The sequence below is a fragment of the Macaca fascicularis genome, chromosome 16, assembly GCF_037993035.2.
Source record: "Macaca fascicularis isolate 582-1 chromosome 16, T2T-MFA8v1.1".
Taxonomy (NCBI): domain Eukaryota; kingdom Metazoa; phylum Chordata; class Mammalia; order Primates; family Cercopithecidae; genus Macaca; species Macaca fascicularis.
The window spans coordinates 62,307,056-62,334,618 of record NC_088390.1 but is presented as its reverse complement, the minus strand read 5'-3'; the positions used below and the strand labels follow the sequence as shown (position 1 = coordinate 62,334,618).

Sequence of the window (27,563 nt, the reverse complement as noted above, 5' to 3'; positions counted from 1 at the left end):
GATGACCCCTTGCAATCTGGACCTTTTATACACCTGGCCTCCAAAGTTTCCACCAATCAGCAGGACTTTTCCTTGTTGCTGTTTACATTGTTTTCTATAGTCAGTCTGGGACTGTCAAAGGGGAAGTTGTTTCCTAAAGATTATGAATCTTTTGAAAGTAAGGGTTTAATATGTCTCTTAATTGTGTTTACTCATAGAAACTTTGTTTCAGATAAAAGGAAGCCTGTCTCATCATCAGCATCGTTTCTGCTCTGACCATCTTCTCATTATGTGTTTGTTCCTGGTGACTGGGGAGGTTCAGGAAGTTCTCTCTACCCAGCCTCTTTCTTTGGCTATACCTAGGTTGGTAAGTGTCTGTGGGGAGAAGCGCAATGCTGATATGTTCACAATGACAAAATGAATCCATACCTGTGCTCAAGACTGTTCAGCCACCAAAATCTGATTCAGACTAACAGGCATCTCTCTCTGTACAACCCACACCACCTGCGTCTTTCAGTTCCCTCAAAGTCACTTGGGAAGAGGGTGATTGGTACGTGCATTCTGTGTGTCAGAGCAGAATCAAAGCAGGTGGGTACAAGGAGAAGTCCAGTGGGATTTAGATAGCATCAGGCAATCTTTGCCCTGGGGTGACCATTCATCTTGATTTGTCTGGGAGTGATGGGCTTACCAGGATGAGAATGTGGGACTTTGTGTAACATAACTACTTTAGATTTAGTCAAACCAGCCTGAATTGTGGCTTTAGCCCTAACTCTGGTACTAGCATAGTCAGTGCCATTTCTTCTCTCTTTCTCCATTTCTTTTTAATGAAGGAATTAGATGAGTTGAGATGATATCTGATTCGTCTTGGAGTTCCAACATATTAAAACATTGTTTAGGTGCACCATTCATTTTGGAAGAATGCAAATTATTAATTCCCAATTTGATATAACTTTGTAAATACATCTATGTTCCCATTACCGGGTTATGAAATAGAAATTAATCCCATTCCCTTTCAGTTACTCATCCCCCAAACCGCTCATCACTCTGTCAAGTTGTAACCCTGTAGGTCAATTTGGCTTTTCCTTTTTTACTTCTGTGCGAATAAAAATTATAATATATGTTTCTCTGTTTCTTTTGCATAATCACAAGTAATAATTATCACCTAGTCATTTTGCACTTTTTTTTTTTTTTTTTTTTTTTTTTGAGACAGAGTCTCGCTCTGTCGCCCAGGCTGGAGTGCAGTGGCCGGATCTCAGCTCACTGCAAGCTCCGCCTCCCGGGTTTACGCCATTCTCCTGCCTCAGCCTCCCGAGTAGCTGGGACTACAGGCGCCCGCCACCTCGCCCGGCTAGTTTTTTGTATTTTTTAGTAGAGACGGGGTTTCACCGGGTTAGCCAGGATGGTCTCGATCTCCTGACCTCGTGATCCGCCCGTCTCGGCCTCCCAAAGTGCTGGGATTACAGGCTTGAGCCACCGCGCCCGGCCTCATTTTGCACTCTTTATGTCAGCTAAGCAGAAGGCAGAGGACACAGTTGGTGAGGGGTAATTATTCTGAAGGCATAGAATGTAGAAGAATGTATCTGTAGCTCGGGAGATTTACTGAATATGTTAATTTACTAGCACTGCCATGATAAACTACTACAAACCAAGTGGCTTAAATTTATTTTCCCACAGTTCTGAAGAGTAGCAGCCTGAATTTAAGGTGTTGACAAGGTTGTTTTTACCTGAGGATTGTTAGGGAAGTATCTGTTCCAGGTGTCTGTCCTTGACTTGTAGATGTCTGTCTTCTCCACCTATCTCTTACATGATCTTCCTTCTAGATGCACATGGCCTCTGAACTTCCCCATTCTATACAGGCACCAGTCCTATTGAATCAGAGGCCTAACTTATTCCAATATGACCTGATCTTAACTAATTACATTTCAGTGACCTTATTTGAATATGAATTTTGGGGGAGACATTCAACCCATAGTACTGGAGAATCTCGTGGTGTGTCCATGCTCAGTGATAACCACACAGGAGTGAAAACAGCAATCACAGTGGACAATGGTACAGTAACTAGTGGCTCAGACCCTTTGGGCAGGAACGTCTGGGTTACTCCTTCAGGAAATTATCTAGAGCAACAAAAGTGCTGGACAGTGGTGAAGGAAATATAGAACTTTCGATAATTAATGGAGATTATGACTGTCAGGTGTACCTTATTATAGCAGCAGTAACTGTTGCTTGTTCCATTGGCCTTCATTTTACATATCTCTCCCCCTCCTTTCTTTGCTTTTTAATTTCTCCTTCCTTCCTTCCCTCCCTCCTTCCTTCCCTCCCTCCCTCCTTTCTTTCTTTCTCTCTTTCTTTCTTTCTTTCTTTCTTTCTTTCTTTCTTTCTTTCTTTCTTTCTTTCTTTCTTTCTTTTTTTCTTTCTTTCTTTCTTTTCTCTTTCTTCTTTCCTCCTTCCTTTCTTCCTTCCATCCCTCCTTTCCTTCTTCCTTCCTTCTCTCCTTCCCTCCTTTCTTCCTTCCCCTCTTCTTTCCTTCCCTCCTTTCTTCTCTCTCTTTCTTTCATTTTTCTGTCTTTCTTCTTCCTCTCATTTTCCATTTGTCTTCTTTCTCCTCTTCCTTTCCTCCTCCTCTTCCTTCTTCTAGAGTTTGTGGCCGCCCACCACATTTAAGAAGCAAAGACTGAGTCTGTGTGGAGCAAATGGTAGGTTGTAGATAGGATTTCCTTATCCCATCCCTATATCTTGGATCTTAGTGTGCTCAGACTAATTTGCATTTGCCAGAATCTGCATCTCTGTGCCTACGGGCTCTTGTATTGTAACTGCAGAAAGTCAAGTCGTCTGTGCATGCCACACAGAGAAAAACACTCAACCAATGATTCCGGAGAGCTGATTTGTGAAGACTCTAGCTTCCTCATTCCTGAAGTAGGATAATTCTAATTTGTTTGTTTTTCATTATTTCTGGTAGTATTTTGTTTTGTTTAAGATTTAGTTGGTCCCCGTGATACTAATTTTATAGTCTACCCTTTTCTGTGTCACTTCTTCAATACCTGCTGGTGTGATCTGCACCTATCAACCTGTCCTCTAGGTCTTAAACCCTACATGCATTAGGTATTTGTCCTAATGCTCTCACTCCCCTTGCCTCCGGCCCCCCCGACAGGCCCTGGTGTGTGATGTTCCCCTCCCTGTGTCCATGTGTTCTCGTTGATCAGCTCCCACTTATGAGTGAGATCATGCGGTGTTTGGTTTTCCGCTCCTGTGTTACTTTGCTGAGAATGATGGCTTCCAGCTTCTTCCATGTCTCTGCAAAGGACATGAACTCATTTTTATGGCTGCATAGGATTCTATGGTGTATATGTGCCACATTTTCTTTATCCAGTCTGTCATCGATGGGCATTTGAGTTGGTTCCAAGTCTTTGCTAATGTAAATACTGCTGCAGTAAACATATATGTGCATGTGCTTTTATAGTAGAATCATTTACATTCCTTTGAGTATGTACCCAGTAATGGGATTGCTGAGTCAAATGGTATTTCTGGTTGTAGATCCTTGTGGAATTGCCACACTGTCTTACACAGTGGTTGAACTAATTTACAATCCCACCAACAGTGTAAAAAGCGTTCCTATATCTCCACAGCCTCGTCAGCATCTATTGTTTCCTGACTTTTTAATAATCGCCATTCTGACTGGCGTGAGATGGTATCTCATTGAGGTTTTGATGTGCATTTCTCTAATGATCAATGATGATGAACTTTTTTTTTCATGTTTGTTGGCCACATAAAAATCTTCTTTCGAGAAGTGTCTGTTCATATCCTTTGCCCACTTTTTGATGGGGTTGTTTGTTTTTCTTGTAAACTTGTTTAAGTTCCTTGTAGATTCTGGATATTAGACCTTTGTCAGATGGGTAGATTGCAAAAGTTCTCTCCCATTCTGTAGGCTGTATGCTCTTTTTGATGATAGTTTCTTTTGCTGTGCAGAAGCTATTTAGTTTAATTAGATCCCATTTGTCAATTTTGGCTTTTGTTGCCATTGTTTTTGGCATTTTTGTCATGAAGTCTTTGTCCATGCCTGTGTCCTGAATGGTATTGCCTAGTTTTTCTTCTAGGGTTTTTGTGATTTGGGGTTTTACATTTAAGTCTTTAATCCATCTTGAGTTAATTTTGTATAAGGTGTAAGGAAGGGGTCCAGTTTCAGTTTTCTGCATATGGCTAGCCAGTTTTCCCAGCCCCATTTGTTAAATAGGGAATCCTTTCCCCATTTCTTGTTTTTGTCATATTTGTCAAAGATCAGATGGTTGTAGATGTGTGGTGTTATTTCTGAGGTCTCAGTTCTGTTCCATTGGTCTATATAACTATTTTGATACCAGTACCATGCTGTTGTGGTTACAGTTGCCTTGTAGTATAGTTTGAAGTCAGGTAGCATGATGCCTCCCGCTTTGTTCTTTTGTTTAGGATTGTCTTGGTGATATGGGCTCTTTTTTGGTTCCATATGAAATTTAAAGTAGTTTTAAAAAAAATTTTGCAAAGACAGTCAAGGATAGTTTGATGGGAATAGCATTGAATGTAGAAATTACTTTGGGCAGTATGGCCATTTTCATGATATTGATTCTTCCTATCCATGAGTATGGAATGTTTTTCCATTTGTTTGTGTCCTCTTTTATTTCCTTGAGCAGTGGTTTGTGGTTTCCCTTGAAGAGGTCCTTCATGTCCCTTGTAAGTTGTATTCCTAGGTGTTTTATTCTCTTTGTTGCAATTGTGAATGGGAGTTCACTCATGACAAGCTCTCTGCTTGTCTATTGTTGGTGTATAGGAATACTTGTGATTTTTGCACATTGATTTTGTATCCTGAGACTTTGCTGAAGTTGCTTATCAGCTTAAGGAGTTTTTAGGCTGAGATGCTGATGTTTTCTAAATATAGAATCATGTCATCTGCAAACAAAGACAATTTGACTTCCTCTCTTCCTATCTGAATGCTCTTTATTTCTTTCTCTTGCCTGATTACCCTGGCCAGAACTTCCAATACTATGTTGAATAGGAGTGGTGAGAGAGGGCATCCTTGTCTTGTCCCATTTTCAGAGGGAATGCTTAAAGCTTTTGCCCATTCAGTATAATATTGGCTATGGGTTTGTTATAAATAGTTCTTATTATTTTGAGATATGTTCCATCAATACCTGGTTTATTGAGAGTTTTTAACATGAAGGATGTTGAATTTTAATGAAGGCCTTTTCTGTATCTATTGAGATAATCATGTGGTTTTTATCATTGGTTGTGTTTATGTGATAGATTATGTTTGTTGATTTGCATATGTTGAACCAGCCTTACATCCCAGGGATGAAGCCAATTTGATCATGGCGGATAAGCTTTTTGATGTACTGCTAGATATGGTTTTTATAAACTTTATTGAGGTATAATTGATGAATAAAAATTGTATGTATTTAAGGTATACAAAGTGATGTGTGTGTATATATATACATATATATATAGTGAGATATAGTGAGATTTTCACCACAGTGTGGCTAATTCACATATTCATTAGCTCACATACTTGCCATTTCAGGTATAAAATAAAGTATTTTTAGCTATAACCACACTACTGTACAGTAGGTCTACAGAACTTATTCATCTTGCATAACTGATGTTGGCCAAAGTGAATGTTTTAGGTCTTCATCTTCTTTACCCTGTCACCCAAGAAGAATCACAGTCAATGGATTTTGTCTCTTAGCCAAGTCTTCAAAGCATTCTAGGTACACAGTCTCAGAAGTTGGCATCTGTCCTGGAAGTCTACATTGTTAGGTCATCAGAGGTATTTCTAGCACTTCCATGCTGGTAGGAGGTCCCACAAAGGTAACCCAGGCCCCAGACTTTTCTATTTCTCTCAGAGCCAGTATAAATCAGTCCTTCCATTAGTGAATACTTGGTTGCATCATCAGTTTGGGGCCAACAGCACCAGCCATCTGTCTACCATGACTTCGATGAATGCACACATTTTTCTACTTTTAGTCCTTCTTACATTCTTCTGATTTCCCTGAAAACGCAAATCTTTATTTCCTTTAGATGTTTAATTTTGGCCTCATAAAACATAGAAGATTGTTTTAACCCATCAGATAGCTCAGAGATTATGGATTATGCAGTCATATGTGCCTGTTGCATAGTGTCTCAATCCCAAACTTTGTCCTTACTTAATTTTCCTGACAGCATTTTTATCAGGAAGTCAAATTGTCTAAATGTTGCATAATGTATGGTCTGTGTTTTACATGGAATTACTTAATTCCATTTTGCTCTTTCAATGAAATTTCAGGAGAAGGAGGCCAGATATGAATTTGATTTATGTGATACAAAGGAATTAATCTATTCAGAAGAGGACACGATGCATTCTGAAAAGTTTTTGATGCAACCTCTTGAAAACCAGAACAAGACAAACATGCCATATCTTACCAGTCCTATTCAGAATAGTAATGGAAGTCCTAGCCAGAGAAATATGGCAAGAGAAAGAAATTAAAGGTATCTAGATAGGAAGAGTGGAAGTTAAACTATCTCTGTGTGTGAATAAGATTTTACACCCAGAAAACCTCATAATCTCTACCCAAAAGCTCCTTGATCTGATTAGCAACTTCAGCAAAGTTTCAGGATACAAAATTATTGTAGAAAAATCAGTAGCATTCCTATACACCAACAACATCCAAGCTGAGAGCAAAATCAATAATGTAATCCTTTTCACAATAGCCACAAAAAACAACAAAATACCTAGGAATACAGCCAACCAGGGAGGTGAAAAATCCTACAACAAGAATTGCAAAACACTGCTCAAAGAAATTAGAGATGACAAAAACAAATTGAAACACATTTTATGTTCATGGGTAGAAAGAATCAATATTGTTAAAGTGGCCATACTCCCTAAAACAATTTACAGATTCAATATTACTCCTATCAAACTACCAATGACAGCCTTCCAGCATGATGAAAAAAATGTTTTACAATTCATATGGAACCAAAAAAGAGTCTGAATGGCCAAGGCAATCATAAGCAAAAATAACAAAGCTGAAGACGTCACATTATCTGACTTCAAACCACATTACAAGGCTACAATAACCAAAACCACATGGTACTGGTACAAAAACAGACACATAGACCAGTGGAACAGAATACAGAACCCAGAAATAATGTTGCACACCTACAACATGTGGTCTTTAGCAAAGTTGATGAAAACAGGCAATGGGGAAAAAGACTCCTTATTTAATAAATGGTGCTGAGATAACTGGCTAGCCATTTGCAGAAGATTGAAACTGGACCCCTTCCTTACATGATATACAAAAATCAACTCAAGATGGATCAAAGACATACATGTAAAACCTAAGGCTGTAAAAACCCTGAAGACACCCTAGGCAATACCATTCCCAACACAGGGCCAGGCAAGGATTTTATGACGAAGTCACCAAAAGTAATTGCAAAAAGAGAAAAAATTGGCAAATGGAACCTAATTAAACTAAAGAGCTTCTGCACAGCAAAAGAAACTATGAACAGAGTAAACAGACAACCTACAGACTGGGAGAGAATATTTGCAAGCTATCTATCCAACAAAGGTCTAATATCCAGAATCTGTAAGGAAGTTAAACAAATTTACAAGCAAAACCCAAATAATCTCATTAGAAAGTGGTCAAAGGACATGAACAGACACTTTTCAAAAGAAGACATTCAAGCGGCCAAAAAGGGAATGAACAAATGATCAACGTCACTGATCGTTAGAGAAATGCAAGTTAAAACCACAATGAGATACCCTCTGACACAATCAGAATGGCTCTTATTAAAGTCAAAAAATAAAAGATGACGGCAAGGTTTTGTAGAAAAAGGAACACTTACACAATGTTGGTGGAATTGTACATTAGTTTAACCATTGTGGAAAGCAGTTTTGGGATCTCTCAAAGAACTTAGAATTAATATTTGACCCAGCAATTCAATCACTGGGTATATATCGAAATGAATATAAATTGTCCTACCATAAAGACACATGCATGCGTATGTTCATTGCAGCACTACTCACAATAGAAAAGACATAGAGTCAACTAAAATGTGCATCAAAAGTAGATTGGATAAAGAAAATGTGCTACATATACACCATAAAATACTACACAGAAAAAAAAAAAAAAGAAAAAAGAACAAGATGATGTCCTTTGCAGCAACACGGATGGAGCTGGAGGCCATTATCCCAAGGGAACTAACCCAGGAACAGAAAACCAAATACCACATGTTCTCACATAAGAGTGGGAGCCAAACATTGAATGCATATGAACACAAAGACAGGAACAACAGACACTGGAACTTACCTGTGGGTGAAGTGTGGGAGGAGGACGAGGATCAAAAAACTGCCTCTCTGGTATTATGCTTATTATCTGGGTGACAAAATAATCTGTACACCAAACCCTGCAACACACAATTTAACTATGAAATAAACTGGCACACATACCCCTGAACCTTAAAAAAATGCTAAAAAATTTATCTGATGCAGGTGAATTGAATGATTGGCTGGTATAGGCCAATAGGATCCCCACATTCAGGACAGCTGCTAAATGCAGCCCTTGCTGCTGTACCATGTAGCTGTTGCTCACTGATGCGTGGGCAATTAATTTGGGAAGACTTTTGTGAACGAAAATGTTATCTCTTGCCAAACACTAGAGATTATTCTTTCCATTGTTAAATAAACTCAAGTGCATAACTTGCTAGTGCTGAGTCCCAATGTCATTTCTACTTTATTGAGAGTTAATTGTAAGTGTCTTTGGACAGAAAGAGAAGATGCAATCTTGCATCAGAGTCTGTCCACTGTTAGCTACATAACATCACACATTAAAATTTTCCCAGTTGGAAAATGGAGGCAATAATACACTACTGTCTGTTTTGAGAATCAAATTGGGTAATACATACAGTAGGTGATATATGCGTAAATCCCATATCAGGAATGCTTTCAAATAAAACAAAGCACCATATGTGATGAAGAATGGTTCCGAATTTATTTATTAAGAAATATATAGGTAAGATTCCTGGTTCTCGGGAGATAGCCCAAAGTGATCATTAAAAGAAGGAAGGAGGATACAAGAATCATGAATATATTGAAAAGAAAACATAGTTGTGAAGATTCTTAATCATTTGCAGAAACTTAAGTTTCTTAGGTGAAGAGAATGAAGCTCTTGACTTTAGAGTCAAAGTTGAGATCATGACTCCAAATTGAGAACACACAAAGCTGGCACATGATCCACAAGGTGTAAGAAAAAGAGAATCAGGACGAAGTATTCTGCCATCCCTGAAGCTGATTCACAAAATATTAAACATGCAGAGAGTTCATAAAAATGTGGGCGACAGCATGGTGGCTGTCAGCAGCAAAGTAAACTAGTCCCCCAAAAGATAAGTCAGTTGAGCAGAAAGTTGTTGTGAGAAGATAGTGGTTCTCTTGGGAGTTGATCAGCAGCAAGAAGGCTGGCAGCAGCTGGACACACAGGTGGGCTGGAAGCAAGTGGTCCTGCAGCAGGTGGTCTCACAGCAGGCTGGGCGGCAGCAGGGCTGACAGCAGCTGGATCCATAGCTCTGGTTTAGGCAACCAGGCAGGCAGACACATGTGGGGTGGTAGCAGGTTCTTCTGCAGTAGACAGGTGCACAGGAGCTGGTCTGGTCACAGCTGGACCCACAGCTGGTTTGGCCACAGTAGCTGGACCCACAGCAGGTGGGCTGGCAGCAGGGTGTGCTGCAGCAGGAAGGCTGACAGCAGCTGGTCACACAGGTGGGCTGGCAGCAGGTGTTTTGACAGCAAGTTGGGCGGCAGCAAGGCTGGCAGCAGCTGGACACACAGCAGGAGGGCTGGCAGCAGGGTGTGCTGCTGCAGGTGGTCACACAGGTGGGCTTCCAGCAGGTGGTCCTGCAGCAGGTGGTCCTGCAGCATGTAGGCTGACAGCAAGGGGAGCAACAGTTGGTCATGGTGTCAGGGGTGGAAGGTGGGCTTCTGTTCAGAGGTGAGTTTCCCAGAATGTGATGACCCCTTACAATCAGGACCTTTTATACACCTGGCTTCCAAAGTTTCCACCAATCAGCAGGACTTTTCCTTGCTGCTGTTTACATTGTTTTCCACAGTGCGTTTGTGATCTCAAAGGGTAGTTGTTTCCTTAAGGTTAAACAGACTAAGGTTTAATCTGTTTCTTAATTGTTAATTACTCATAGAAACTTCGTTTCAGATAAAAGGAAGCCCATTTCATCATCTGCATCTTTCCTGCTCTGACCATCATCTGGTCATGTGATAGTTCCTGGTGATCCGGGAGGCTCAGGAAGTTCTCTCTGCCCAGCCTCATAGTTGGCTGTATGTAGACTGGGAAGTGTCTGTGAGGAGAAGCATGATGCTGATATATTTATGGTGACAAAAGGAATCCATTCCTGGGCCCAAGACTATTCACCCACCAAATTCTGATTCAAGACTAACAGGCATCTCTCTATGCAACCCACACCACCTGTGTCTTTCAGTTCTTTGAACATCACTTGGGAAGAGGGTGTCTGGCAAAGTGTGTTCCATGTGGCAGAGCAGATTGAGAGCAGGTGGATGCAGAGAAATCCACTGGGATTTAGGCAGCATCAAGCAATCTATGCCCTGAGTAACCAGTCATTCTGATTTGTCTCTGAGTGTGGCGATTACCAGGACGAGAGTGTAGAACTTTCTGTAACGTAACTGCTTGAGATTCAGGCCAACGAGCACGAGCTGTGGCTCTAGCCATAACCCTGGTTACTAGCACGGTCAGTGTCATTTCTTCTTTCTCTCCTTCCTTTCCTTCCTTCCTTTCCTTCCTTCCTTCCTTCCTTCCTTCCTTCCTTCCTTCCTTCCTTCCTTCCTTCCTTCCTTCCTTCCTTCCTTCCTCCCTCCCTCCCTCCCTCCCTCCTCCCTCCTTTCTTTCTTTCTTCTTTTTCTTTCTTTCTTTCTTTCTTTCTTTCTTTCTTTCTTTCTTTCTTTCTTTCTTTCTTTCCTTCTTTCTCTTTCTTTCTTCTTTCTTTTCTTTCTTTCTTTTCCTTCCTTCCTCCCTCCCTCCCTCCCTCCCTCCCTCCCTTCCTTCCTTCCTCCCTCCCTTCTTCCTTCCTTCCTTTCTTTCTTTCTTTCTTTCTTTCTTTCTTTCTTTCTTTCTTTCTTTCTTTCTTTCTTTCCTTCTTTCTCTTTCTTTCTTCTTTCTTTCTTTCTTTCTTTCTTTTCCTTCCTTCCTTCCTTCCTCCCTCCCTCCCTCCCTCCCTCCCTCCCTCCCTTCCTTTCTCCCTCCCTCCCTCCCTCCCTCCCTTCTTCCTTCCTTCCTTCCTTCCTTCCTTCCTTCCTTTCTTTCTTTCCTTCTTTCTTTCTTTCTTTCTTTTCCTTCCTTCCTTCCTCCCTCCCTCCCTCCCTCCCTCCCTCCTTTCTTTCTTTCTTTCTTTCTTTCTTTCTTTCTTTCTTTCTTTCTTTCTTTCTTTCTTTCTTTCTTTCTTTCTCTTTCTCTCTCTCTCTCTCTCTCTCTCTCTCTCCTCTCTCTCTCTCTTTCGACCAATTCTTGCTCTGTCACCCAGGCTGAAGTACAGTGGTGTGAACTCGGCTCACTGCAACCTCTGCCTCCCGGGTTCAAGGGATTCTCCTGCCTCAGCCTCCTGAGTAGCTGGGACTACAGGTGCCCGCCACCATGCCTGGCTAATTTTTTTATTTTTAGTAGAGAGAGGGTTTCACCAAATTTGTCAGGCTGGTTTCAAACTCCTGACATTGTGAGCTGCCTGCCTTGGCCTCCCAAAGTGCTGATATTACAGGCGTGAGCCACCGTGCACAGCCTTTATTTCCATTTAATGAAGTAATTAGATGAGTTGAGATGACACCTGATTCATCATGGAGTTCTAACATGTTTAAAACATTTTCTAGATACACCATTCATTTCAGAGGAATGCAAATTATTAATTTCCAACTTGATACAGTATTATATTGTAAATACATCTATGTCCCCAGTACATCTATGTTAGGAAATAGAAATTAATCTCATTCTCTTCCAATTATATCCTCTTACTCGTTCCCAAAGACAGCTAATCACTCTGTTACGTTCTAATCCAGTAGGTAACTTTTGGCTTTAAAAAATGTTCATGTAAATAAAAATTATAATATTTACTTCTCTATTTCTTTGGCATAATCAAAAGTAATCCTTATTGCATAGTCACTTTGGACTCTTCATATCAGGAGAGCAGCAGACAGAGAAAGGAGTTAACTATTTGGTGAGGAGTAATTATCCTCAAGCCGTATAGTGTAGGAGAATATATCTATAGCTCAGGAGATTTACGGAGTATATTAACTTGCTATCAGTGCCATGATAAATTACTGCAAACCAAGTGGCTTAAATTTATTTTTTCACAGTTCCAAAGGCTTCTAGTCTGAAATTAAGGTGTTGGCAATGTTGTTTTCATCTGAAGCCTGTGAGGGAAGTATCTGTTCCAGGTCTCTCTCCTTGACTTGTCGATGTCTATCATTTCCATGTGTGTTTGACAGAATTTTTCTACTGTATGCATACTGTCTTTGAATTTTCCCCTTGTATATAGACATCAGTCATATTTAATCAGAGGTCTAATTGTTTCCAATATGACCTTGTCTTGTCACATAGCATTTTAAATGATTCTATTTGTATATGAATTTTGGAGGACACAAATTAACCCATAACACTGCAGAATCTCATAGTGCGTCCATGCCCAGTGATAACCACAGATGAGTAAGAACAGCAATCACAGCGGACAATGGTATAGTAACTAGAGGCTCAGACCCTTCAGGAAGGACATTCTGAGCTACTGCCTCGGCAGTTATCTAGAGCAACAAGAGTGCTGGCCAGGGGTGAAAGGAGAATAGAACTGGTGGGAATTAATGGAGATTATGAATCTCAGGGGCACTGTATTACAGCAGAAGTAAGTGTAGCTTATTTCATTGGCCTTCATTTTATATCTCACTTTCTCCCCTAACTTTTCCTTTCCTTCTTCATTTTTCTTTCTTTTGTTTCCTTCAATCACCCCTTCTCCTTCCTTCCTTCATGTTTTTTTCATTCCTTTTTCCCTTCCCTTCCCTTCCCTTCTCTCTCTCTTTCTTTTTTCTTTCTTTTCTCTTTCCTCCTCCTCTCATCTTCTGTTACTTCTCTTCCTCTTCCTCTCCTCTGCTTCTTTCTTCTTCTAGAGCTTGTGGCTGTGCATCACATTTATACAGCAAAGATCTGACTTGAGTGGAGGTACTTGTAGGTCTCAGACAAGTTTTCATAAGTTCACCCATATATCTTGCATGTTAGTGTGCTTGGATTAATTTCCATCTGTCAGAGTCTGCATCTCTATGGCTAAGGGCTCTTGTATTGCAGCTGTAGAAAGTCATGTCACCTGTGAAGGCAACACAGAGAAAAACACTCAACCAATGATTCTGGAGAGCTGATTTGTAAAGACTCTAGCTTCCTCATTCCTGAAGTAGGATAATTCTAGCTGTGTGTTTTTCAACTTTTCTAACAGGTTTCCCTTTAGTTTAAAGTTTAGTTGGTGACTGTGATACTGACTTAATAGTGAACCCTCTTCTGTATCACTTCCCCAGTTCCTACCAATGTGATCTGCATTTCCCGATAAACTAGTTTCCCTGGAAGCTTTTCTCCAGAGTCTCTTCTGGGAGAAACTTATCTACGACATTATGTTAACTCCTTCAGTCTCAATTTTCTTATCTCTACGATGGGAACATTAATGTCTATTCTGAAAGTTTGTTAAAGAATTAGTGGTAATGTACACAAAGCGTTTAGCAAATGCCCATCATATAGCAGGCAATCCAGAACATATTAGTGTTTTTTTGTTCAGAAAATTCCCAATTTTAATGTTGAAGAATATTTTTGTAATAATTAACTAGATCAACTAAATACTTTTTTCCTATCTGTACTGAGGTATAATTGACAAATAAAAATCGTATCTATTTCAGGTATACAAGGTGATGCTCTGATACGTATATTCATTGTGAATAATATATTTGTTAGGTCACTTAGTTACCATTTCCTTTTTATTTTTGTGGTGCGAACATTTGAGATCTAACTTCTTGGTAAACTTCAGCTATATGATAAAGTGTTTTTAGTCACATTACTGTACAGTAGATGTGCTGAACTGATTCATCATTCATAACTGATGCTGGTCAAAGAGAATGTCCTAGTTTTCATCTCCTTTATTTAATCACCGAACGATGATCACAGTAAGCGGCCTTCATCTCTTAGCCAAGTCTTCAGTGTATTCTAGATTCAGTCTCAGAAGTTCGCATCTGTCATGGAAATCTACATTGTTAGCTGATCAGAGGTACTTCTAGCACTCCCATGCTGGTAGGAGGTCCCAAGAAGGTGACCCAGGTCCCCGACCTTTGTATTTCTCCCAGAGCCAGTATCAATCAATCATTCCGTGGGTGAATGCTTAGCTTACAGCAGTTCAGGACACAAAGCATCAACCTCTGTCTATTATGACTTCTATGAAGACACAAGTTCTACTTTTCTCCTTTCTTACATTCTTCTGATTTTCCTGGAAACACAAGCTTTTCATTTCTTTAGATGTTTCATATTGGCATCACAAAATGCAGAAGGCTGTTTCTTTCCCTTCCTTGGCTCAGAGATTATGGATTGTGCCAAGTCTTACATGCCCATTGAGTAGTTTCTCAATTCCCAGCTTTGTTCTTACATAATTTTCCTCATAACATTTCAATTAGGGGACAGATTGTCTTAATGTGGCAAAAGATATGGTCTGTATTTTACAAGAAATAACTCAGTTTCATTTACTTTGTCAATAGGTATTCAGGAGATGAAGGCTGTATAAGAATTTTATTTACATGATATTGAGAATAAGTTTCTTCAGATGAGACTCTCTCTCATGAGTCCACAATAAATTCCCAAGCATTTTTTATGCAGATGCATAGAATGAATGGCTGGTCAGAGGCTGAGACAAAAAGATCCCTGCATTCAGGGCAGTCCCTGCTGCCACATCGTGCAGCTGTTGCTCGCCAAGGTGTGGGAAACTAATTAGGGAATTTTTTTTATCAACAAAAATGTTAGCTGCAAACATGAGAGATTATTTATCTCATTGTTAAATAAACTCAAGTGCATGTCTTGCTAGTGCTGATTTCCAATGTCTTTTCTACTATATTGAGAGTTAAACATAAATGTCCTTGGGCAGAAAGAGAGGACCTCAGCTTGGAACAGAGTCTGCCCTTTACTAGCTACATAACATCACACATTAAATTGTACTCAACTGAAAGAATGGAGGTAATAATACATGATCATATGTTTTGAGAGTCAAATTGGATAATACCTATGATATGTGATATGTATATAAATCCCATATCAGGAATGATTCCAAATAAAACAAAACACCATATGAGATGAGGTTGGTTCCAAGTTTATTCAGAAACATATAGCTAAGAATCTCTGTTACCAGGGACATAACCCAAAGTTATCATGAAAAGAAGAAAGAAGGATACAAGAAACATGAGGAGGATATTGAAAACAAAAATATGATTGTAAAGATTATTGATCAGTTGCAGAAACCTAAATTCCTTAGAAGCAGAGAATGAAGATCTTGAGTTTTGAGTCAAAGCTGAGAACATGACTCCAAATTGAGAACACACGAAGTTGGCACGTGATCCACAAGGTGGAAGGAAAAGGAGAATCAGGATGAAGTATTTTGCTGTCCCTGAAGCAGATTCCCAAGATTCATAAATGCAGAGAATTCATAAAAATTTGGGTGAGGGCATGGTGACTGTCAGCAGCAAACTAAATTAGTCCCCCAAAAGATAAGTCAGTTGAGCAGCAAGTTGTTGTGAGGACGGTGGTTCTCTTGAGACTTAATCAGCAGCAAGAAGGCTGGCAGCAGCTGGACACACAGGTGGGCTGGAAGCAAGTGGTCCTGCAGCAGGTGGTCTCACAGCAGGCTGGGCGGCAGCAGGGCTGGCAGCAGCTGGATCCACAGCTCTGGTTTAGGCAACCAGGCAGGCAGACACATGTGGGGTGGTAGCAGGTTCTTCTGCAGTAGACAGGTGCACAGGAGCTGGTCTGGCCACAGCTGGACCCACAGCTGGTTTGGTCACAGCAGCTGGACCCACAGCAGGAGGGCTGGCAGCAGCTGGTCACACAGGTGGGCTGGCAGCAGGTGTTTTGACAGCAAATTGGGTGGCAGCAAGGCTGGCAACAGCTGGACACACAGCAGGAGGGCTGGCAGCAGGGTGTGCTGCAGCAGGAAGGCTGACAGCAGCTGGTCACACAGGTGGGCTGGCAGCAGGTGTTTTGACAGCAAGTTGGGCGGCAGCAAGGCTGGCAGCAGCTGGACACACAGCAGGTGGGCTGGCAGCAGGGTGTGCTGCTGCAGGTGGTCACACAGGTGGGCTTCCAGCAGGTGGTCCTGCAGCAGGTGGTCCTGCAGCACGTAGGCTGACAGCAAGGGGAGCAACAGTTGGTCATGGTGTCAGGGGTGGAGGGTGGGTTTCTGTTCAGAGGTGAGTTTCCCAGAATGTGATGACCCCTTGCAATCTGGACCTTTTATACACCTGGCCTCCAAAGTTTCCACCAATCAGCAGGACTTTTCCTTGCTGCTGTTTACATTGTTTTCCACAGTACGTTTGTGATTCTCAAAGGGTAGTTGCTTCCTTAAGGTTAAACAGACTAAGGTTTAATCTGTTTCTTAATTGTTAATTACTCATAGAAACTTCGTTTCAGATAAAAGGAAGCCCATTTCAACATCAGCATCTTTCCTGCTCTGACCATCATCTGGTCATGTGATAGTTCCTGGTGATCCGGGAGGCTCAGGAAGTTCTCTCTGCCCAGCCTCATAGTTGGCTGTATGTAGACTGGGAAGTGTCTGTGAGGAGAAGCATGATGCTGATATATTTATGGTGACAAAAGGAATCCATTCCTGGGCCCAAGACTATTCACCCACCAAATTCTAGCTCAAGACTAACAGGCATCTCTCTATGCAACCCACACCACCTGTGTCTTTCAGTTCTTTGAATGTCACTTGGGAAGAGGGTGTCTGGCAGAGTGTGTTCCATGTGGCAGAGCAGATTGAGAGCAGGTGGATGCAGAGAAATCCACTGGGATTTACACAGCATCAAGCAATCTACGCCCTGAGTGACCAGTCATTCTGATTTGTCTGCGAGTGTGGCGATTACCAGGATGAGAATGTATGACTTTCTATGACATAACTGATTGAGATTCAGGCCAACCAGCATGCGCTCTGGCTCTAGCTGCAACCCGGTTACTAGCACAGTAAGCATTATGTCTTCTCTCTTTCTTTTTAATGAAGGAATTAGATGAGTTGATATGACGCCTGGTTCATCGTGGAATTCTAACATGTTTAAAACATTTTCTAGATATACCATTCATTTGAGAAGAATGCAAAGTATTAATTTCCAGCTTGAGATAGTATTATATTGTAAATACATCTATGGCTCCATTACTAAGTTAGGAAATAGAAATTAATCCCATTCTTTCCCAATTATATCCTCTTATTCATTCCCAAAGACAGCTAATCACTCTATCAAGTTGTAATCCAATAGGTAAGTTTTGGCTTTTTGAAGTTTTCATGTGAATAAAAATTATAGCATTTGCTTCTCTATTTATTTGGCATAAACAAAAGTAATGTTTATCGCCGAGTCATTTTGGACTCTTCATACAAGCAAAGCAGCAGAGAGAGAAAGGAGTTACTATTTGGCGAGGGATAATTACTCTCAAGCCATATAGTGTAGCAAAATATATCTATAGCTCAGGAGGTTTACTGAGTATATTAATTTACTAGCACTGCCCTGATGGATTACTGAAAAAGAGTGGCTTAAATTTATTTATCAAAGTTATGAAGACCTCTATTCTGAAATCAAGGTGTTGGCAATATTGTTTTCATCTGAAGGCTGTGAGAGACGTATCTGTTCCAGGTTTCTCTCCTTGACTTGTAGATGTCTATCATTTCCATGTGTGTTTGACAGAATTTTTCTACTATATGCATACTGTCTCCAAATTTCTCTCTTGTAATAGACACAGTCATATTTAATCAGAGGCCTAATTGTTTTCAATGTGAACTTGTCTTATCAGATAACATTTTAAATGATTCTATTTGAATATGAATTTTGAGAGACACAAATTAACCCATAACACTGCAGAATCTCATAATGTGTTCATGCTCAGCGATAACCACAAATGAGTAAAAACAGCAATCACAGTGGACAATTGTATAGAAACTAGAGGCTCAGACCCTTCAGGAAGGAAGCCCTGAGCTACTCTATCAGGCAGTTATGTAGACTAACAAGAATGCTGGCCAGGTGTGAAGGAAGAATAGAACTGGTGGTAATTAATGGAGTTTATGAAACTCAGGTGCACTGTATTATAGCAGAAGTAAGTGTAGATTATTTAATTGGCCTTCATTTTATAGCTCACTTCCTCTCCTTTCTTTTCCTTTCCTTCTTCTTTCTTTCTTTTCTTTCTCTCTTTCTTTCTTTCTTTCTTTCTTTCTTTCTTTCTTTCTTTCTTTCTTTCTTTCTTTCTTTCTTTCTTTCCTTCCTTCCTTCCTTCCTTCCTTCCTTCCTTCCTTCCTTCTTTCCTCCCTCCCTTCCTTCCTTCCTCCATTCCCTTCCCCTCTCTCTTTCTTCTTTCTTTCTTTATTTCTTTCATTCTTTCTTTCTTTTTCTTTCTTTCTCTTCCTCCCTCTCGCCTCCCTCCGTTCCCCTTCCTTCCTTCCTTCCTTCCTTCCTTCCTTCCTTCCTTCCTTCCTTCCTTCCTTCCTTCCTTCGTTCCTTCCTTCCTTCCATCCTTCCTTCTCTCTCATTCTGTTTTTCTTTCTTTTTCTTCCCTCCTCCTCTTCTGTCCCTTCTCTTTTTTGGCTTCCTCTCTTCCTCTTCTTCCTTCTCCTAGAGCTTGTGGCTGTCCATCATATTTAAGTAGCAAATATTTGACTTGAGTGGAGCTAATTGTGATCGTAGACAAGTTTTCATGATTGCATCCATATATTTTGGATATTAGTGTGCTTGGATTAATTTCATCTGTCAGTGTCTGCATCTCTGTGCCTAAGGGCTCTTGTATTGCAGCTGTAGAAAGTCATGCCACCTGTGAATGCAACACAGAGGAAAACACTCAACCAGTGATTCTGGAGAGCTGATTTATAAAGACAGTAGCTTCATTCCTGAAGTAGGATAATTCTAGCTGTGTGTTTTTCATCATTTCTGATAATTTTCCCTTTAGTTTAAGCTTTAGTTGGTGACTGTGATACTGACTTAATAATGAACCCTTTTCTGTACCACTTCCCCAATCCCTACCAGTGTGATCTGCACTTCCCAGTAAACTACTTTCACTGGAATCTTTTTTTCAAAGTCTCTTCTATGAGAAACTAATCTATGACAATACGTTCACTCTCTCAGCCTCAAATTTCTCATCTCTACAAAGGGAACATTAATACCTATTTTGAAAGTTTGTTAGAGTTAATAAAAATGTACACAAAGCATTTAGCCAATACCCATCAGATAGCAGGCATCCCAGAATTAGTGTTTTTGTTCAGAAAATTCCTAATTTTAACGTTGAAGGTAAGAATATTTTTGTAATAATTAACTAGATCAACTAAATAAATTTTTTCTAGCTGTACTGAGGTATAATTGACAAATGAAAATTGTGTATATTTCAGGTATACAAGGTGATGCTCTGATATATATATTCATTGTAAATAGCATATTTATTAGGTCATGTAGTTACCATTTCCTTTTTATTTTTGTGGTGTGAACATTTAAGATGTAACTTCTCAGTTAATTTCAGATATATGATAATATGTTTTTAACTATAGTCACATTGCTGTACATTAGACATGCTGAACTTATTCATCTTTCATAACTGATGCTAGTCAAGAGAATGTCCTAGTTTTCATCTCCTTTACTTCATCCCTGAACGATGATCACAGTAAGTGGCTGTTATCTCTTAGCCAAGTCTTCAGAGCATCTACATTCACAGTCTCAAAAGTTGGCATCTGTCATGGAAATCCACATTGTTAGCTCATCAGAGGTATTTCCACCACTCCCATGCTGGTAGGAGGTCCCAAGAAGGTGACCCAGGTCCCCGACTTTTCAATTTCTCTCAGAGTCAGCATCAATCAATCCTTACATGAGTGAATGCTTATCTTACATCAGTTCAGGACCCGAAGCACCAACCTCTGTCTATCATGACTTCTATGAAGGCACAAGTTCTACTTTGCTCCTTTCTTGCCTTCTTCTGATTTTCCTGGAAACAAAAGTTTTTTGTTTCTTTAGATGCTTCATATTGGCCTCACAAAATGTGAAGGTTGTTTTATTCCCTCCTCGGCTCAGAGATTATGGATTGTGCCAAGTCGTACACGCCCAGTGTGCAGTTTGTCAGTTCTCAACTTTGTTCTTAGTTAATTTTCCTCATAAGATTTCAAGTAGGGGACAAATTGTCTTAATGTGGCATAATGTTAAGGTCTGTATTTTACAAGGAATAGCTTAGTTTCATTTAATTTGTCAATAGGTATCCAGGACAGGGGGCCGTATAAATATTTTATTTATATGATACCAAGAATACGTTTCTTCAGATGAGACTCCCTCTCATGAGTCCACAATGAATTCTCAAGCAGTTTTTGATGCAGGTGAATGGAATCAATGGCTGATCAGAGGCTGAGATGAAAAGATCTCTGCATTCGGGGCAGCCATTAAATGCAGTCCCTGCTGCCATATCATGCAACTCTTGCTCACTGAGGTGCAGGAAACTAAGTTGGAAATTAAGTTTATGTGAACAAAAATGTTATCTGCAAATATAAGTGATTAATCCTCTCGTTGTTAAAGAAACTCAAGTGCATGTCTTGCTAGTGCTGACTTCCAATGTCATTTCTACTATATTGAGAGTTAAATGTAAGTGTCCTTGGATAGAAAGAGAGGACCTCAGCTTGGATCAGAATCTGTCCTTATTAGCTACATATCATCACACATTAAATTGTTCTCAGCCAAAAAAATGAAGGTAACAATACATGACCATCTGTTTTGGGAATCAAGCTGGATAATACCTATGGTATATGATAAGTGTGTAAATCCCATATCAGAAATGCTTTCAAATAAAACAAAACACCTTATGAGATGAGGATAGTTCAGAGTTTATTCAAAATCATATAGCTAAGAACTTCTGCTACCAGGGACATAACCCAAAGTCATCATGAACACAAGAAAGAAGGATACAAGAAACATAAGGAGGATATTGAAAACAAAAATACAATTGCAAAGATTATTGATCAATCGCAGAAACCTAAATTCCTTAGAAGCAGAGAATGAAGATCTTGAGTTTTGAGTCAAAGCTGAGACCATGACCCCGAATTGATGACACACGAAGCTGGCACATGATCCACAAGGTGGAAGGAAAAGGAGAATCAGGATGAAGTATTTTGCCATCCGTGAAACAGATTCCCAAGACTCATACACGCATAGAATTCATAAAAATTTGGGTGAGAGCATGGTGGCTGTCAGCAGCAAAGTAAATTAGTCCCCCAAAATATAAGTCAGTCGAGCAGAAAGTTCTTGTGTGAGGACGGTGGTTCTCTTGGGACTTGATCAGCAGCAAGAAGGCTGGCAGCAGTTGGTCACACAGGTGGGCTGGAAGCAAGTGGTCCTGCAGCAGGTGGTCTCACAGCAGGCTGGGCGGCAGCAGGGCTGGCAGCAGCTAGATCCATAGCTCTGGTTTAGGCAACCAGGCAGGCAGACACATGTGGGGTGGTAGCAGGTCCTTCTGCAGTAGACAGGGGCACAGGAGCTGGTCTGGCCACAGCTGGACCCACAGCTGGTTTGGCCACAGCAGCTTGACCCACAGCAGGTGGGCTGGCAGCAGGGTGTGCTGCAGCAGGAAGGCTGGCAGCAGCTGGTTACACAGGTGGGCTGGCAGCAGGTGTTTTGACAGCAAGTTGGGCGGCAGCAAGGCTGGCAGCAGCTGGACACACAGCAGGAGGGCTGGCAGCAGGGTGTGCTGCTGCAGGTGGTCACACAGGTGGGCTTCCAGCAGGTGGTCCTGCAGCAGGTGGTCCTGCAGCACGTAGGCTGACAGCAAGGGGAGCAACAGTTGGTCATGGTGTCAGAGGTGGAGGGTGGGCTTCTGTTCAGAGGTGAATTTCCCAGAATGTGATGACCCCTTGCAATCTGGACCTTTTATACACCTGGCCTCCAAAGTTTCCACCAATCAGCAGGACTTTTCCTTGTTGCTATTTACATTGTTTTCCACAATCCTTTTGGGATTGTCAAAGGGGAAGTTCTTTCTCAAAAGTTATGAATCTGTTGAAAGTAAGGGTTTAATCTGTTTCTTAATTGTGAATTACTCATAGAAACTTCGTTTCAGATGAAAGGAAGCCCATCTCATCATCAGCATCTTTCCTGCTCTGACCATCATCTGGTCATATGATAGTTCCTGGTGATCTGGGAGGCTCAGGAAGTTCTCTCTGCCCAGCCTCATGGTTGGCTGTATGTGGCATGGGAAGCGTCTGTGGGGAGAAGCATGATGCTGATCTACTTACCGTGACAAAAGGAATCCATGCCTGGGCCCAAGACTACTCACCCACCAAATTCTAGCTCAAGACTAACAGGCATCTCCCTGTGCGCCCCTCACCACCTGTGTCTTTCAGTTCTTTGAACATCACTTGGGAAGAGGGTGTCTGGCAGAGTGTGTTCATGTGGCAGAGCAGATCAAGAGCAGGTCGATGCAGGGAAATCCACTGGGATTTTGACAGTTTTGAACAATCTAAGCCCGGGCGTGACTATTCATTCTGACTTGTCTGTGAGTGTGGCGATTACCGGGATGATAATGGAGGACTTACTATCACATAACTGCTTGAGATTCAGGCCAACGAGTATGAGCTGTGCTTCTAGCCTTAAAACTAGTGACTAGCAAAGTAAGCATCATTTCTTCTCTCTACATATTTCTTTTTAATGAAGGAATTAGATGAGCTGAGATGATACCTGATTCATTGGGGAGTTCTAACATGTTTAAAACATTTTCTAGGTATACCATTCATTTGAGAAGAATGCAAAGTATTAATTTCCAACTTGATATAGTATTATATTGTAAATATATTTATGGCCCCATTACCAGGTTAGGAAATAGAAATTAATCCCATTCTCTCCTAATTATATCCTCTTACTCATTCCCAAAGACAGCTAATCTCTCTATCAAGTTGTAATCCAGTAGGTAACTTTTGGCTTTTAAAAGTCTTCATGTGAGTAAAAAGTGTAGTATTTACTTCTCTATTTCTTTGTCATAAACAAAAGTAATCCTTATCACCTAGTAATTTTGGCCTCTTCCTGTCAGCAGAGCAGCAGACAAGAGAAAGGAGTTACTATTTGATGATGGGTAGTTATCCTCAAGCCATACAGTGTAGGAGAATATATCTATACCTCAGAAGATTTACTTAGTATATTGATTTACTAGCACTGCTATGATGAATTACTGCAAACCAAGTGGCTTAAATTTATTTTTTTAACAGTCCCTAAGACTATTAGTCTGAAATTAAGGTGTTGGCAATGTTGTTTTCGTCTGAAGGCTGCGAGGGAAGGATCTGTTTCCGGTCTTTCTCCTTAACTTGCAGATGCCTATCATTCCCATGTGTGTTTCATATAATTTTTCTACTATATCATACTGTCTGAATTTCCCCCATGTATAGATATCAGTGATATTTAATCAGAGACCTAAGTGTTTCCCATATGAACTTGTCTTGTCACATAACATTTTAAATGATTCTATTTGTGTATGAATTTTGGTGGACACGAATTAACTCATAACACTGCAGAATCTCATAGTGTGTCCATGCCCAGTGATAACCACAGATGAGTAAGAACAGCAATCACAGTGGACAGTGGTATAGTAACGAGAGGCTCAGACCCTTCAGGAAGGAAGTTCTGAGCTACTCTATCAGCAATTAATTAGACCAAGAAGAATGCTGTCCAGGGGTGAAGGGAGAATAGAACTGGTGATAATTAATGGAGATTGTGAATCTCAAGTGCACTGTATTACAGCAGCAGTAGGTGTAGCTTATGTCATTGGCCTTCATTTTACATCTCACTTCCTCCTTTTTCTTTTTCTTTCTTTTTCTCTTTCTTTCTTCCTTCTTTCTTTTCTTTTCTTGTCTTTCCTTTCTTTCTTTCTGTCTTTCTTTCCTTCTTTCTTTCTTGTTTCTTTCTTTCTTTTTTTTTTCTTTCTTTTTTTCTTTTTCTTTCTTCCTTTCTTTTCCTTCCTTCTCTCTGTTGTTCTGTTTTTCTTTCTTTCGTCTTTCCTCCTCTTCTCATCTTCTGTCCCTTCCCTTCCTCCTCTTCCTCTCTTCCTCTTCTTCCTTCTCCTAAAGCTTGTGGCTGTCCATCATATTTAAGTAGCAATATTTGACTTGAGTGGAGCTAATTGTAGGTCATAGACAAGTTTTCATGACTGCACCCATATATCTTGGATATTAATGTGCTTGGATTAATTTCCATCTGTCAAAATCTGCATCTCTGTGCCTAAGGGCTCTTGTATTGCAGCTGTAGAAAGTCATGCCACCTGTGAATGCAACACAGAGAAAAACACTCAACCAGTGATTCTGGAGAGCTGATTTATAAAGACTCTAGCTTCCTCATTCCTGAAGTAGGATAATTCTAGCTGTGTGTTTTTCATCATTTCTGATAATTTTCCCTTTAACGTAAGCTTTAGTTGGTGACTGTGATACTGACTTAATAGTGAACCCTTTTCTGTATCACTTCCCCAATCCCTACCAGTGTGATCTGCACTTCCCAGTAAACTACTTTCACTGGAATCTTTTTTTCAGAGTCTCCTCTTTGAGAAACTAATCTATGACAATACGTTCACTCTCTCAGCCTCAAATTTCTCATCTCTACAAAGGGAACATTAATACCTATTTTGAAAGTTTGTTAAAGAGTTAATAATAAGGTACACAAAGCACTTAGCCAATACCCATCAGTAGCAGGCATCCCAGAATTAGTGTTTTTTTTTTAGAAAATTCCTAATTTTCATGTTGAAGATAAGAATATTTTTGTAATAATTAACTAGATCAACTGAATACATTTTTTTTCTAGCTGTACTGAGGTATAATTGACAAATGAAAATTGTGTATATTTCAGGTATACAAGGTGATGCTCTGATATATATATTCATTGTGAATAGCATATTTATTAGGTCACGTAGTTACCATTTCCTTTTTATTTTTGTGGTGTGAACATTTAAGATCTACCTTCTCAGTTAATTTCAGATATATGATAAAGTGTTTTTCGCTATAGTCACATTACTGTACATTAGAAATGCTGAACTGATTCATGTTTCATAACTGATGCTATTCAAGAGAATGTCCTAGCTTTCATCTCCTTTACTTCATCCCTGAACGATGATCACAGTAAGTGGCCGTTATCTCTTAGCCAAGTCTTCAGAGCATCTAGATTCAGTTTCAAAAGTTGGCATCTGTCATGGAAATCCACATTGTTAGCTCATCAGAGGTATTTCCACCACTCCCATGCTGGTAGGAGATCCCAAGAAGGTGATCCAGGTCCCCGACTTTTCAATTTCTCTCAGAGCCAGTAGCAATCAATCCTTACATGAGTGAATGCTTATCTTACATCAGTTCAGGACCCGAAGCACCAACCTCTGTCTATCATGACTTCTATGAAGGCACAAGTTCTACTTTGCTCCTTTCTTACCTTCTTCTGATTTCCCTGGAAACAAAAGTTTTTTGTTTCTTTAGATGCTTCATATTGGCCTCACAAAATGTGAAGGTTGTTTTATTCCCTCCTCGGCTCAGAGATTATGGATTGTGCCAAGTCGTACACGCCCAGTGTGCAGTTTGTCAGTTCTCAGCTTTGTTCTTAGTTAATTTTCCTCATAAGATTTCAAGTAATGGAAAAATTGTCTTAATGTGGCATAATGTATGGTCTGTATTTTACAAGGAATAACTTAGTTTCACATACTTCATCAATCGGTATTCAGAAGACAGAGGCTGCATAAAAATTTTATTTACATGATACTGAGTAAAAGTTTCTTCAGATAGACTCCCTCTCATGAGTCCACAATACATTCTCAAGCATTTTTTGTTGCAGTAAAAGTGAATGAATGGCTGGTTGGAGACTGAGAAAACACAGTCCCTGCACTCAGGGCAGCCATTAAATGCAGTTCCTGCTGCCATATCATGCACCTGTTCCTCATTCAGGTGTGGGAAATTATGCTGGTAATTTTTTGTGTGTGTTAACAAAAACGTTATCTGCAAATATGAGAGATTATTTCTCTCACTGTTAAATAAACTCAAGTGCAAGTCTTGCTAATGCTGACTTCCAATGTCATTTCACTATATTGAGAGTTAAATGTAAGTGCTCTCGGCCAGAAAGAGAGAACTTCACCTTGGACCAGAATCTGCCCTTTAGTAGTTACATAACATCACACATTAAATTGTTCTCAACTCAGAAAAAAGGTAATAACAGATGATTGTCTGTTTTGAGAATCAAACTGGATAATACCTATCGTATGTGATATATGTGTAAATCCCATATCAGAAATATTTTTAAATAAAACAAAACCGCATATGAGATGAGGATGGTTCAGACTTTATTCAGAAACATAGCAAAGAATTTCTGCTACCAGGGACATAACTCAAAGTTATCATGAAAAAAGAAAAAAGGATACAAGAACCATGAGGACGATATTGAAAACAAAAATATAATTGCAAAGTTTATCGATCAGTTGCAGAAACCTAAATTCCTTAGAAGCAGAGAATGAAACTCTTGACTTTCAAGTGAAAGCTGAGACCATGACTCCAAATTGAGAACACACGAAGCTGGCACATGATCCACAAGGTGGAAGGTAAAAGAGAATCAGGATGAAGTATTCTGCCCTCCCTCAAACAGATTCCCAAGATTTTAAACATGCAGATAATTCATAAAAATTTGGGTGAGAGCACAGTGGCTGTCAGCAGCAAAGTAAATTAGTCCCCCAAAAGATCAGTCAATTGAGCAGAAGGTTCTTGTGTGAGGACGGTGGTTCTCTTGGGAGTTGATCAACAGCAAGAAGGCTGGCAGCAGTTGGTCACACAGGTGGGCTGGAAGCAAGTGGTCCTGCAGCAGGTGGTCTCACAGCAGGCTGGGCGGCAGCAGGGCTGGCAGCAGCTGGATCCATAGCTCTGGTTTAGGCAACCAGGCAGGCAGACACATGTGGGGTGGTAGCAGGTTCTTCTGCAGTAGACAGGTGCACAGGAGCTGATCTGGCCACAGCTGGACCCACAGCTGGTTTGGCCACAGCAGCTTGACCCACAGCAGGTGGGCTGGCAGCAGGGTGTGCTGCAGCAGGAAGGCTGGCAGCAGCTGGTCACACAGGTGGGCTGGCAGCAAGTGTTTTGACAGCAAGTTGGGCGGCAGCAAGGCTGGCAGCAGCTGGACACACAGCAGGTGGGCTGGCAGCAGGGTGTGCTGCTGCAGGTGGTCACACAGGTGGGCTTCCAGCAGGTGGTCCTGCAGCAGGTGGTCCTGCAGCACGTAGGCTGACAGCAAGGGGAGCAACAGTTGGTCATGGTGTCAGGGGTGGAAGGTGGGCTTCTGTTCAGAGGTGAATTTCCCAGAATCT

General features: G+C 40.6%; 4 protein-coding genes across 8 annotated transcripts; all 4 read right to left on the bottom strand.

Annotated features, from left to right (window-relative positions):
• Positions 1-8,946: 8,946 nt before the first annotated feature.
• Positions 8,947-9,977, bottom strand: LOC102124901 (uncharacterized). Its single transcript, XM_005584160.4, has one exon. The coding sequence runs from the start codon at positions 9,922-9,924 to the stop codon at positions 9,415-9,417; it is 510 nt and encodes a 169-aa protein (XP_005584217.3). The 5' UTR covers positions 9,925-9,977; the 3' UTR covers positions 8,947-9,414.
• Positions 9,978-15,793: 5,816 nt separating this feature from the next.
• On the bottom strand, positions 15,794-16,474 carry LOC102134895 (keratin-associated protein 9-4). Of its 5 annotated transcripts, none has more exons than XM_065531590.1 (2): positions 16,162-16,474; positions 15,794-16,056 (listed from the first exon to the last, which is right to left on the bottom strand). In XM_065531590.1, the coding sequence occupies exons 1-2, from the start codon at positions 16,419-16,421 to the stop codon at positions 15,813-15,815; spliced, it is 504 nt and encodes a 167-aa protein (XP_065387662.1). In that variant the 5' UTR covers positions 16,422-16,474; the 3' UTR covers positions 15,794-15,812. The 5 variants fall into 5 exon arrangements, with proteins under 5 accessions (XP_065387662.1, XP_065387663.1, XP_065387660.1 ...); XM_065531591.1 differs by having other exon boundaries at positions 15,794-16,038; XM_065531588.1 differs by having other exon boundaries at positions 15,794-16,103; positions 16,164-16,474.
• A 4,624-nt stretch (positions 16,475-21,098) lies between these two features.
• Positions 21,099-22,107, bottom strand: LOC123569478 (keratin-associated protein 9-2). Its single transcript, XM_045375966.2, has one exon. It carries the CDS (start codon positions 22,052-22,054, stop codon positions 21,545-21,547), a length of 510 nt encoding a protein of 169 aa, XP_045231901.2. The 5' UTR covers positions 22,055-22,107; the 3' UTR covers positions 21,099-21,544.
• Positions 22,108-26,530: 4,423 nt separating this feature from the next.
• LOC123569477 (keratin-associated protein 9-2-like) lies at positions 26,531-27,563 on the bottom strand. Its single transcript, XM_045375965.3, has one exon. It carries the CDS (start codon positions 27,508-27,510, stop codon positions 27,001-27,003), a length of 510 nt encoding a protein of 169 aa, XP_045231900.2. The 5' UTR covers positions 27,511-27,563; the 3' UTR covers positions 26,531-27,000.